This window comes from Phacochoerus africanus, chromosome 7 (genome assembly GCF_016906955.1).
Source record: "Phacochoerus africanus isolate WHEZ1 chromosome 7, ROS_Pafr_v1, whole genome shotgun sequence".
Taxonomy (NCBI): domain Eukaryota; kingdom Metazoa; phylum Chordata; class Mammalia; order Artiodactyla; family Suidae; genus Phacochoerus; species Phacochoerus africanus.
In genome coordinates this window covers 71,373,382-71,383,712 of record NC_062550.1, presented here as the reverse complement: position 1 = coordinate 71,383,712, position 10,331 = coordinate 71,373,382, and the positions used below count along the sequence as shown (strand labels likewise).

General features: G+C 50.9%; 1 protein-coding gene across 2 annotated transcripts in view; it reads left to right on the top strand.

The window, feature by feature from the left end:
* Positions 1 to 1,871: 1,871 nt before the first annotated feature.
* Positions 1,872 to 10,331, top strand: part of SLC6A13 (solute carrier family 6 member 13) — a 35,226-nt gene continuing 26,766 nt past the window's right edge. Inside the window, exons 1-2 of one of the 2 annotated variants that reach the window (XM_047787848.1) lie at positions 1,872 to 2,147; positions 2,180 to 2,228. In XM_047787848.1, the coding sequence (XP_047643804.1) occupies positions 2,058 to 2,147; positions 2,180 to 2,228 (139 nt within the window). In that variant the 5' untranslated portion in view covers positions 1,872 to 2,057. Of the gene's footprint in view, positions 2,229 to 10,331 lie in introns of both variants that reach the window. The other variant, XM_047787847.1, reaches the window with a different exon arrangement.

Here is a 10,331-nt window from a genome sequence, read left to right as displayed (position 1 = left end):
GTCATCCTCGCTTTTACAAACCAGCAAGCTGAGGCTTAGAGTAATAAGTGACTTCCTTAAGGTGTGTGTGTGGGGGGGTTCCTCTGGTGAACCAGGATTTTCTGACTGTGCAGCTCATGCCCTTCAACCGTAGACACTGCCTCTGAGAAGAGGTACCGCACATGGCCAAGGGAGGCAGGATGGGCTTCTGTTCTTCCTGGGTCTGGGGGATGGAGAAGGGAGGGAGGGAGAGTTCTCTCACTGGAAGATGTCCTTCAAGCCCAGAATCTGCAGCCCGGGAGGCAACCTTCTCCGAAGGACGAAAGAAGCATCATTGATGTTTCTCCTTCTTAGCCCACCATCTCTGGAGCCCATTCCCTACTTTATCAAATAAGCTATAGGTTCCTGGCTTCCCTCTGAGTTTCTGGATCCCTTGGGTTAGCCCCACTGGGGAGGCAGAGCCACAGGAGGGTCTGTGGCCAGATGAGCCTCCTGAGGAGAAAGTGGTTCCCACAAACTTTTCTGGGGGGCGTGGAAAAAAGGGCATTACCTGCTTCTCCAGGGAAGGGGCTGCCACACAGACAGGGGAGAGTCATGAGAAGACGGTTCCATTAGACACACTGAAAGACCCATGCAGCCAGTGGGATCAAGGGAGGTGATAGAACAGGACAGAGTGGATGCAGATCCTGGTTGCCCTACGTGGCCACAACGTGTCACTCACACTCTCCGAGCTGCAGCTTCCTGCTTGCAAAGAAGAGGGAACACTCTTCCACGTCAGGCTTGCGTGGATTGAACAGAATGACTGTATGTCAAGTGCTTAGTCCACAGTAGTTTTTCGCCGAACGTGGGCCACATCCAACCTTGTCTTCAGTCCCAGTGGGGCTGGGATAGGGCAGGGATGGGCCTTGAACGGAGGCTCTATATCCATTTTGTGTTGTCTTCTCCACTGGCACAGATTCCTGCACTGTTCATCACCAAAAAAGAAAAAAAGTCTAGAACTTGTCTTTCTCTCACTTTGCTTTCAGAAAGCGGTGCTGGAAAGGTCAGCTCAGTTTTTGAGCTGCTAGTCTCACCCTAAGACTCTCTCATTCCCTTGGAGGGCCTCAAAAAATTTGCTTTTATTTTCATATTACAAAATAAAACATGTTCTTGATGGACATGTAGAAAATATATATAAGGAAAATATTCCTATAAGCCGTCCATTGAGAGAGAAACATTTTGGCGGATATCCTAATCTTTATGCACACAAATGCTTTAGAAGTTATTTTCCTCTCATAATCACATCATATGTGCTATTTTGTAACTGTTTTCGCTTCACATATTGTGAACACCTTTTCATTTCATTACCCTGTCTTCTGTAGCACAGGTTTATCTTTTCATCTTTTCAAAGATTATATAATATTCCACTGTATGTGCCATAATTTATTAACCTATTTTCCATTTTTTAACGTGTATGTACTTCCTTTTTTTTTTTTTTTTTTTTGCTGTTACAAACAATGAGCATCACAGTCACAAAAAAATTCCTTAGGATAAATTCCCAGAAGGGAAACTGGTGGCTATGAAAATATGGAAAAATCCTGTCCTTTCAACTGAAGGGTATGTGGAGTAGAGAAACCACACATGCTGATACAGACGAGGCTGTCTGTGGGGTGGCAGGGAGAACTAGACACATGAACTCCCCATGTCCATAAGCCCTACCTGAGGGAGATTTTGGATGGAAGCAGGGCCTGTGCCTCAAGGTCAGGGTTTTCTTCCCGACACGGGGAAGGAATTTATATTCTCAGCAGCTCTTACCCAGGCTTTATCAACAAGACTTGCACTTCTCTAATAATTGGTGATGTTGAATATCTTTTTCATGTGCCATCTGTATGTCTTCTTTGGAGAAATGTCTGTTTAGATCTTCTGCCCCTTTTTACTTTGGGTCAGCCTTTACCAGCAAGAGATGCTGAGGACTATTCCCTGGGGAATTTGCTGGTGCGGGAAGGGGGAGGCTTTCCTTCCAGGGTTCCCAGCAGTAACAGAGGGCCCGGCTTGTTTTCCAGGTGGAATGGATAGCAGGGTTTCAGGCACAACCAGTAATGGAGAGACAAGACCAGTATACCCAGGCATGGAAAAGGCGGAGGAGGATGGCACCCTGGAGCGGGGCCAGTGGACCAACAAGATGGAGTTCGTGCTGTCCGTGGCCGGGGAAATCATTGGGCTGGGCAACATCTGGAGGTTCCCCTACCTCTGCTACAAAAACGGGGGAGGTGAGAGACGCCCCCCTTCCCCGCCCTTGGAAGACAGTCTCCATCTCTTGCACTTACCGCCCTGGGGGAGTGGAAGAGGCGCCAAGAATGCTGGAGTTGGAAAGACACTTAGAAGTTGTTCAGGACACCTCGGGAGAGAGACCAGGCAGAGGGTGTGACTTCCCCAGGGGTCCCTCTTGTGGCATCAGAGAAATACACTTATGTGCTGGGAACCAGGTGGATGGGAGTTTGTTTTCTGGCTCTTTTCCTTACTCTGTAAACGTGAGCAAGGCCTCAGAGCTTGGGTGAATGCCATAGACTGAGGGAGTTATACCTGCCCTTCAAGGTCATTGTAAGGATTAGAGGTCACGTGTGCAAAGGGCCTAATGAGCAGTAGCCGTGTTGAAGGTGATGTTGGCACCCGACTGTCCTGTGGTCTCGAGGCGACCTAGCCGTAGCTTCCTGTCTTGCCCTGCTCTTCAATATCCCCACCGTGTATCACCCTTGGTACCAGTGGCTCTTCCTTTAAATTTTCCCACTGAAAATGGAGGGGGGTGGAGCGTGGACTCTGAGCCTTTACTGTCCTCTCATCCTCTTCCAATCCAGGCCCTGCAGTGACTCTGCTGCCCCACGACAATGCCGGTCACTTTCCCACCAGGGACTCACTTTCAGGGACCGAGGTCTCTGTGGGGAGGGGGCCGGCGAGGGATTCCCAGGCCCTGAGCCATGGGCTGGGGTGGGGGGTAAAGCTTGTGGGGTGGGCTCCCGGATCTGGCTTTGAGGCGAGGCTGCAGCCTGGGCTGGAGGAGGGGAGGGGCAACGCAGAGGGAGGTTACGGGAAAAGCTGAGGGAGTGGGAACCGCATGGGCACCCTCTTCGGGGGCATCGGCCCCTCCACATGTGGGGAGAGAAAGCCTAGGACGTAGGGTGGAGGAGGGAGGATGGGCGCAGAACAGATGCTCTGAGCATACAGTCTTATTCTCAGGACTGTTGGCAACTGGTGCTTTGCCCTGGGGTTGGAAGTTAATTTGTATTTTTCCAGAGGGGAGGGGATGGCGTGTCGGTGTCTCCCCCAGGGCTCTCTGGCCAGCAGCCTGAAGCTGCAGGACTTTGCTCAGTGGCCTTGTGAGGGAAGTGGGAGGCCCCGACCTGGCCCTGGACTCGAGGCCTGAGGGTGGAGAGGTGGGGCTGGTCGGGGAGGAGATGGGGGCAGGGGGGGGGGTGCTCAACCGGGACTTGGAGCTCAGAGTCTGGAACACAGTAACCAGCTTAGCGCCTCACACGGCAGCAAGATTAGGAGCTTTCCCCAAGCCTCTCTGGAATTGGGTGAGGCCGGCCTGGGAAGTAGTACAAGTGGCACGAAGAGGTGGGACACAGGCATCCCAGGTCCATGCCAACCACTGGGCTGAGGTGGAGGGAAGGGGAGCAGGGGCAGGGGTCACCCTGTCCAGTGAGGTGTCCAACAGGGCTGCATCTAAGCTCTACCCAGGGAGCTCTGCGCAGGTTTGTGCGGCCTGGCGACGCAGGGCTGTGTCTCAGGGAAAATGCAGGCTGGGAACAAGAGTGTCCGCCGCTGCCCTGGGTTCTTCATGTGGCGCTTGTTGGGGAATCGGAGGCAGGAGGATGGCTGCCCCCTCCCTGGGCAGAGCCCGCTCCCCCAGCACGCGGGTCCCGTGGAGAGTGAGCCAATTTCAGGGGTCCTGGGTGTGTGCCTTAGTCCTTATGTCACTGCCCCAGTGTCTTTCCTGATGGGCACCAGGCCTCAGGCTGCCTCTCCTCTGCCTGACAGACAACAGCAGCTGGAGGGAGGGGTCTGAGGGGCTCTGGGGCTGGAGGCCGATGCCCAGGTTTGCTCTGAAGGGCATGAGTCACCCAAACTAAACATATAAGTGGTGTCTTCTTTGGTTCCTTCCAGCCTTAACATTTGGTAGCTCTGATTGGAAGTGAGTCCCAGAGCAGGGACGGGGCTGAGGCGAGAATATGACAGAGGAACAGGTCAACGGCTAAACTCTAGTTCCAAGCCAGGGAAGCTGAGAAAGTGATATGAAGAAGCCCATCGAAAATCAGCATCAGATCTTCCGCTGTGGTGTCTCTGCAGCACTGCGATGCAGGTTCAATCCCTGGCGATGCAGGTTCAATCCCTGGCCTGGCACAGTGGGTTAAGGATCTGGCATTGTTGCTGCAGCATAGGTCACAACCGTGGCTCAGATCTGATCCCTGGTCCAGGAACTCCATATGCTGTGGGGTGGCCAAAAAAGAAAAAAAAAAAAGTGAAAAAATAAAAGCAGCATCCATCCGGAGATGGGTGGGTGGGGTGCCTGCCTTAGTCCCCTCCTGGGTAAGCACCCTCTCTGCTGTCCAGGGCTTGTGGCCAACCCGCCCTGAGCACCTGCCTCCCCCCATGGCTTCCACGGTCAGGGCAACCAAGCCCTGACTCCGACACTTACTTTCGACCTGCCACCTGCAAGGAATTATTCTGCACTGTTGTGATACATCTGTAAACAGAGCAGACTTTCTTAGCTTCTCTGGCTGGCTCATTGGAGGGATCTCTTAGGGGAGGCAGGTCACGCAGGTGCTTGTCAGCCACCCTGAGACTCTGGCTTTACTCCAGGGACGGGGGTCAGGCAGGGTTTGAACAGAGCGGCAGGACCTTATGTTCTAACATCATCTCTCTGGCTGCCATGTTGAGAACTGATCACAGGGGAGGAAGGGCAGGAGCAGCAGGAAGGAGGCGGAGACTCTTGGAGTCATCCTTGGCTGCCTTCTTTCTCTCATAACCATTGGCTCTACCCTACAACCTGGGGCCTGGCTGCTCCAGAGTCCAGGCCTTCAGCCGGAACCGCTCCAGCTCCCTGAACTCCATGAGGCATGCAGAATCCAGCCTGCTCATCGCCTCCCCTGCTAGGCGAGCCAAGGATTTTAGCCTGAGTCCCTTGATGGGAGGACTTCTTGTGGACGGGGGTGTGGATGGCCAGCCAAGGAGCTGATTCTGGGGGAAGACTGGGAATGTGGAGTTGAGGTTTCTGTTAGAGACCCCAGTGCAGGTGCAAAGGGGGAAGTTTCATGTGGGGCCCCAGAGCCTGTGAGGAAGCCTGGGCTGGAGGGGGAAGCTGGAGAGTCATCAGCTTCTGATGGTACAAGAGAGCAAGGGCCTCAGAGGGCCTGGGAGAAGAGGAGGAACACGCAGAAGTGGTGGCGGAGGAGAAACCAGTAAGGCAGGATGAAAACCAGGAGACCCATGTGTTGAGAAGGCGAGCTCATCAGTGACACCAGGGAGGAGGGAGGTGACCACCTCTGGGGCTGCAGCCAGGCAGAGCAAGGTGACAAGTGAGAGACACTTGTTGGATTTAGCAGCCCCGGTATTGTTGGTGACCGTGTGACAGCAGTTCCAGTGCTGGGACAAGGCCTGCTGCAGAGGGTTAAGATGGGCCGGGGTGGGGGGGTGGATTGGAAATAGGAAGTACGGGTGATTGGGGCAAAACTCAGGAATGGGTGATGCGCCTCCCTTCTGTGTCCGTTCTCCTGGGTGGACTTGCTGCGCAGTGGGAATGGCGGGCCCGTGGGTGCAGCGGTGGTGGGGACGGGCCTCACGGCTGGTGATGATTCGGAAGAAGATGCAGGTTGCTGTTACTTCCCCTCCACCCTCAGCTCCCTGGAGGGAAAAGCAGACAGGATCCTCCACCAGGGCCTGTCCAGGAAAAGCTGTGGCTGTGGGGATGAGGCGCCTCTGGATACCCCCAGAGGGAAGGTAGCGGGAGAGGGTTTTAGGAACAGGGTTCAGCGCTGCAGGAGGAAGTGCCAGTGGTTTGCCTCCAGTCTCAGCCCAGACAACCAGATCTTCGCCCAACAGTCCTGTCTGTGGCCTCTAAGTCCAGGCTGCTGTACCAGGGGCAGAGGTCACCGGTGTTGAGCATCCGTCTTCTGCCAGCCATGTACTACCCGCTGGAGACCCCTGTAAGGGGGCAGGCCCCCTTCTTCCTCGCTCCCCCAAGCCCGCCCTCCTTCTGGTCTTCCCTCATGCACACCTGGGTCGTGGCTCCTCCAGAACCTGGACCTTAAGCCCTAACCACTCCAGCTCCAGCTGTCCCCAGCCTGAATTCCTCCACCCCCGGGAGACCTGGGGCTGGAACCCCATGGGGGGTGACAACAGCACATTCCACAGCTGGACCTCTCAGAAATTGGGATGGTAGAGGGGGGAGGGCCGTGGGTGGAGGGCCGCAGCTGTAAACCCCGGCTCCAGGCATCAGGGAGAGAGCGCAGGGCACCCTGGAAAGGGTGGCAGAGAGCACTGGTTTGCCTTGAGGCTGTTCCTAGATATCAAAGGATGAAAAGGAACAAAGGAGCAGGTGCCTTCACATAAGAGTAATGGTTATTTTACTGGTATGTGACAATCGATTGCCATTTTTGGTTATTTATTCAGCGCTCTCTGTATTGATTACAGCATGTATTCATGTAAATATTCATGTATGCTCACTGCTGTGTTGCTTGTGTGGAATGTTACCAATTTTTATCTTTATACATAAATTAATTAAAATCAATTGATTAATTAATTTAGGCCACACCAGCAGCAAGCGGAAGTTCCTGGGGCCAGAGAGCAAACCCATACCATAGCAGTGACCTGAGCTGCTGCAGTGACAACTCCGGATCCTTAACCCACTTCACCACAAGGGACCTCCCAATTTATGTTTTAAAAAGGTCACCTGGACCGTTTCAGGTGACACCACAGAATATGGGCCTTTGGAGAAGGGTGGCCAGCGGAACGATTCCTTTCTAGGATGGGTGTGTGGTCTCTCCCATCCCATGGGGGGAAAATGCCAGGACATTTTGGAATTTGGGGAAGGAGGTGAAATGGGGGCCTTGAGCGGAAGCAGGTAACTGACTCCATCTTCCATCTCCAGGACTGGCTCCATCTTTTAGCGGTGGTGATGGGAGCTTGGGTGGGGAAAGAGGACTCTCCGGGGGCACCTGGGTCCTTCTTGGGCTCCATCCCTTCCCTAACCCTCTCCCCACTTTGGAACCTGTGGCTCTGCCTGGTAGGTGTGGACCTTGTCCCTTATGGATGGCTGCCCAGTTGCTCAAGAAGGCAGAGGAGGAGAAGGGAGTGGACTGACCACCAGAGCCAGTGGGTTAAACATTGGCTTGGTTTATTGGGAAAGAGGTAGTGGAGAGATGGGGAGGAGGGGCTCAAGCTGGCTGAACACTCTCCTCTCTGCCCTCTGTCCTGTTCCTGCAAGGTCTCCACTCTCAGCAGGGACTGTTCATATCAGCTACTGGCTTCTCCCTACCCTACAAGTTTTGGATTGATTACACCCTTATTTCAAGGACAGGTTTACGATCTTGCTTTGCTCTCAGTCATCGAGCATTTCCCTCATTGCCTGAATTCCGGACGCGTGGACTGCTAGCCAGAGACTTGGAGGGCGAAGGGCTGGGGAGCTCTGTTCCCTCTAACTTTTGTTTTAGCAATTTTGTTAGGGTGTAATCAGCTTACAGTAAAGTGCACACATTTAAAGTGTACAGTGTGATACGTTTTGACATAGGTACATACCCCTGAAACCACCACCATCATCAAGAGAATGAACTTATCCATCAGCCCCCCGCAAATTTCCTCCTGCCCGTCTCTCCCACCTCCAACCTCTGCTACCCCATCCCAGTGCAACCCTAAGCCTGTTTGTTTTTTTGTTTTTTAAATAGCTACCTTTCAGGAGTTCCTGTCACGGCACAGTGGAAACGGATCTAACTAGGAACCATGCGGTTGCAGGTTCCATCCCTAGCCTCGCTCAGTGGATTAAGGATCCAGCGTTGCTGTGAGCTGTGGTGTAGGTCACAGATGCTGCTCAGATCCCGAGTTGCTGTGGCTGTGGCATCTGATCCGACCCCTAGCCTGAGAACCTCCATGTGCTGCGGGTGCAGCCCTACAAAGCAAACAAACAAACAAACAAACAAAAAAAAACAAGCAAATAACTACCTTTCAGCTTTACTGATATATTATTGATAGTAAGTTTTAGGTGTAAAATATGATTTAGTACATATATATACTGTGAAAGGATTGCCACAAGTAAGGTTAGTCAACAACCCCATTCCTTCATTTGATTACTCTTTTTTTTTTTTTTTGTCTTTTTGCCATTTTCTTGGGCTGCTCTTGCGGCATATGGAGTTCCCAGGCTAGGGGTCCAATCGGAGCTATAGCCACTGGCCTACACCAGAGCCACAGCAATGCAGGATCCGAGCCGCGTCTGCAACCTACACCACAGCTCACGGCAACACCGGATCATCAACCCACCGAGCAAGGGCAGGGACCGAACCCGCAACTTCATGGTTCCTAGTCGGATTCGTTAACCACTGCGCCACGACGGGAACTCCTGATTACTCTTTTTTTTTTTTTTAGTGGTGATAACTTTTAAGATCTACTCTCTTAAGAACTTTCAAGTATATGATACGGCATAGTTCACCCTAATCACTATGCTACACATCGCGTCCCCAGAAAATTTTCATCTTATAATGAAGTTTGTTCCCTTTCACCATCATCTCCCCATTTCTCTCACCCCCAGACCCTGGCAACCACCATTCACTCTCTGCCTCTATGAATCTGACTCTGTTTAGATTCTACATATAAATGAGAATACACAGTAGTTATCTTCATTGTCTGACTATTTCATGTAACGTAATGCCCTTAGGTTCATCCATATTTTAGCAAAATGCAGGCTTTCCTTCTTTTTTATGACTGAATAATATTTCGTTATATAGAGAGCTCTGTCTTTATCCATGTGTCTGTTGACGGACACTTCAGTCGTTTCCATGCCTATTTTCTGTCACGATACGTTAGTTTGCATTTCTTAGGGTTTTCTATAAATGGAATCATACAGCATGTGCTTTTCTTTACTTGGCTTCTTTCACTCAGCACAATTACTTGGAGATTCATCCATATTTTTTCATGTCTCAGGAGTTCCTTTCTTGTTATTGCTGGGTAGTATTCCATTATATGGATGTACTACAATTTATCTATTCTCCTAGGAGTTCCCATTGTGACTCAGCGGGTTAAGAACCTGACATAGTGTCCATGAGGATGTGGGTTTGATCCCTGGCCTCATTCAGTGGGTTAAGGATCTGGTGTTGCTGTGGCTGTGGCGAGCAGGTGTAGCTCAGATTTTGACCCTAAGCTGGGGACTTACATGTGCCTCAGGTATGCCTAAAAAAGAAAAAAAAAATGCTGTTTATCTATTCTCCTGGTGATAGACATTTGGGTTGTTTCCAAGTTTTAGTTATTAGAGAGGAAACTGCTAAGAACATTTGTGTGCAAGTCTATGTATAAACATACCCTTTCATTTCCTTTGGGTAAACATTTAAGACCGAAACGACAGGATTATATGGTAGGTGTACTTTTAACTTTTTAAATAAACCACCAAACACTTTTCTGAAATGGTTGTACCATGTTACATTCCTACCAGCAGTGTATGTGAATGCCAGCTTTTCCACATCATCACCAATACACGGTCAGTCCTTTTTAAATCTTTTTTTTTTGCTTTTTAAGGCCATGCCCAAGGCATATAGAAGTTCCCAGGCTACAGGCTGAATCAGAGCTATAGCCACTGGCTTATGCCACAGCCACAGCAATGCCAGATCTGAGCCGCGTCTCCAACCTACACCACAGCTCACAGCAACGCCAGATCCTTAACCCACTGAGCAAGGCCAAGGATCGAATCTGCATCCTTATGGTTACTAGTAGGATTCATTTCTACTGCACCACCATGGGAACCCCTTTTTCTTTTTCTTCTCCTTCACCAACTCCTGTTATGTGCAAACTGGCCCAGTTTATATTATCCCATAGATCTTTTATATTGCTTTCATGTTTTTTTTTCATTTGGTTTTCTGTCTGCTGTCCAGGTTGGGTGATTTCCGTTATTCTATCTTCCAAGTCACTTATTTGTTCCTCTGCATTACTCATTCTGCTCTTCAGTGCCTTTAACTCAGCTCGCATCTCCTCAAATAAATTTCCTAGTTATAGTTTCTAGGTCCTTTCTAAAGGAATCTGCATTACTGTTCATATCTGCTCTTAATTCCTTCAGTATTTCATTACCTCCTTTTTGATCTCGGTGTCTGTTAGACTGCAGTGGTCTGTTTCATTGG